The 1,083-nt window shown below is 45.2% G+C and overlaps 1 protein-coding gene across 1 annotated transcript in view; it reads left to right on the top strand.

Annotated features, from left to right (window-relative positions):
* The first annotated feature begins 578 nt into the window (after nt 1-578).
* Nucleotides 579-1,083, top strand: part of FKBP9 (FK506 binding protein 9, 63 kDa) — a 12,612-nt gene continuing 12,107 nt past the window's right edge. Inside the window, exon 1 of the mRNA XM_009886203.1 lies at nt 579-737. Within this exon, the coding sequence (XP_009884505.1) occupies nt 650-737 (88 nt within the window). The 5' untranslated portion in view covers nt 579-649. The remainder of the gene's footprint in view (nt 738-1,083) is intronic.

Genomic DNA, 1,083 nt, shown 5'->3' with positions numbered 1-1,083 from the left:
AGATAGCTCTCTTGATTATTGATCTGGCACACTTGCTGTTTAAAGCATGTCTCTATTTTTTGCTATTTAAGTCTGAATGAAGTGAGAGCTGAGAACGTGGAGACGAAAATAAGTAACTAACTGGAGGAAATAAATAACCAATTGGCAAATCTCACACCTATTACTCAAAAAGGCATCTTTTTCTTTTTCCTCTTCTCCCACAGGGAATCCCCAGCCGCAATCTCTCACATCATAAAGCTTATCGATCTTGCGTAGTATTTTTGTGGTATTAGTCACCAAAATCAACGGGCTGAGATCGTACTGTGGGAGCAGCCATCCTTTCATACCTTGTAAAACAGTGTTAAATTTTTCTTTCTTGTCCGTAATTTTCCAGTGCTGCTTATAGTATTAGTGTGTAAATTAGCCATTTGTAGTTATGGGCTTCGAGAAGCTGTGGTATACGTAGTGCACTGCTAGAATGCATTTCAGATAGACGCTGAGCAGCGAACAGAAGGAGGGGAGATAAGGTACAGTTAAACTCTCAAAAAAACCCACCAGTGGAATGGTGGGTAAATGAACCGCTAACATTTTTGCCCGCTTTTCCCCCTTTAGCTATGACAGGGGATCCACATTCAACGTGTTTGTGGGAAAAGGACAACTTATTGCTGGGATGGACAAAGCCCTGGTCGGCATGTGCGTGAATGAGCGGCGGTTCGTGAAAATTCCTCCCAAGCTCGCCTACGGAAGCGAAGGCGTCTGTAAGTACAGCACCGGGTCAGTGAATAGATGGTTGTGCGAGTGGTTCAGACGAGCAGACAGAAAATGGAGTCACAGAAGAGAAGGGTAGGAATTGCAACGGTCGTGAACTTCAGAGAGGTTCTCCCCCTGCTGAGGGGTGTGTGCTAAGCCTGTAGCCCAGCTAATCGCTCCAGGCTCCTTCTGCCTGCGGAAGGAAGAGCTGTTGACTATAGCGGACCTTCAGCAAATTGAACCTTGCTACTAGAGCTAACTATTTATTTATACCTACCTCGCTGTTAAATAGCCATTGTGTTTTGGCATTGCAGTGCTGCACGAGGTCTTGTCAGTGCCAAAAGCAGCTCTGCT

This window comes from Charadrius vociferus, unplaced genomic scaffold (assembly GCF_000708025.1).
Source record: "Charadrius vociferus isolate BGI_N301 unplaced genomic scaffold, ASM70802v2 scaffold545, whole genome shotgun sequence".
NCBI classification, from domain to species: Eukaryota; Metazoa; Chordata; class Aves; order Charadriiformes; family Charadriidae; genus Charadrius; species Charadrius vociferus.
This window is presented reverse-complemented; position numbering and strand designations above follow the sequence as displayed.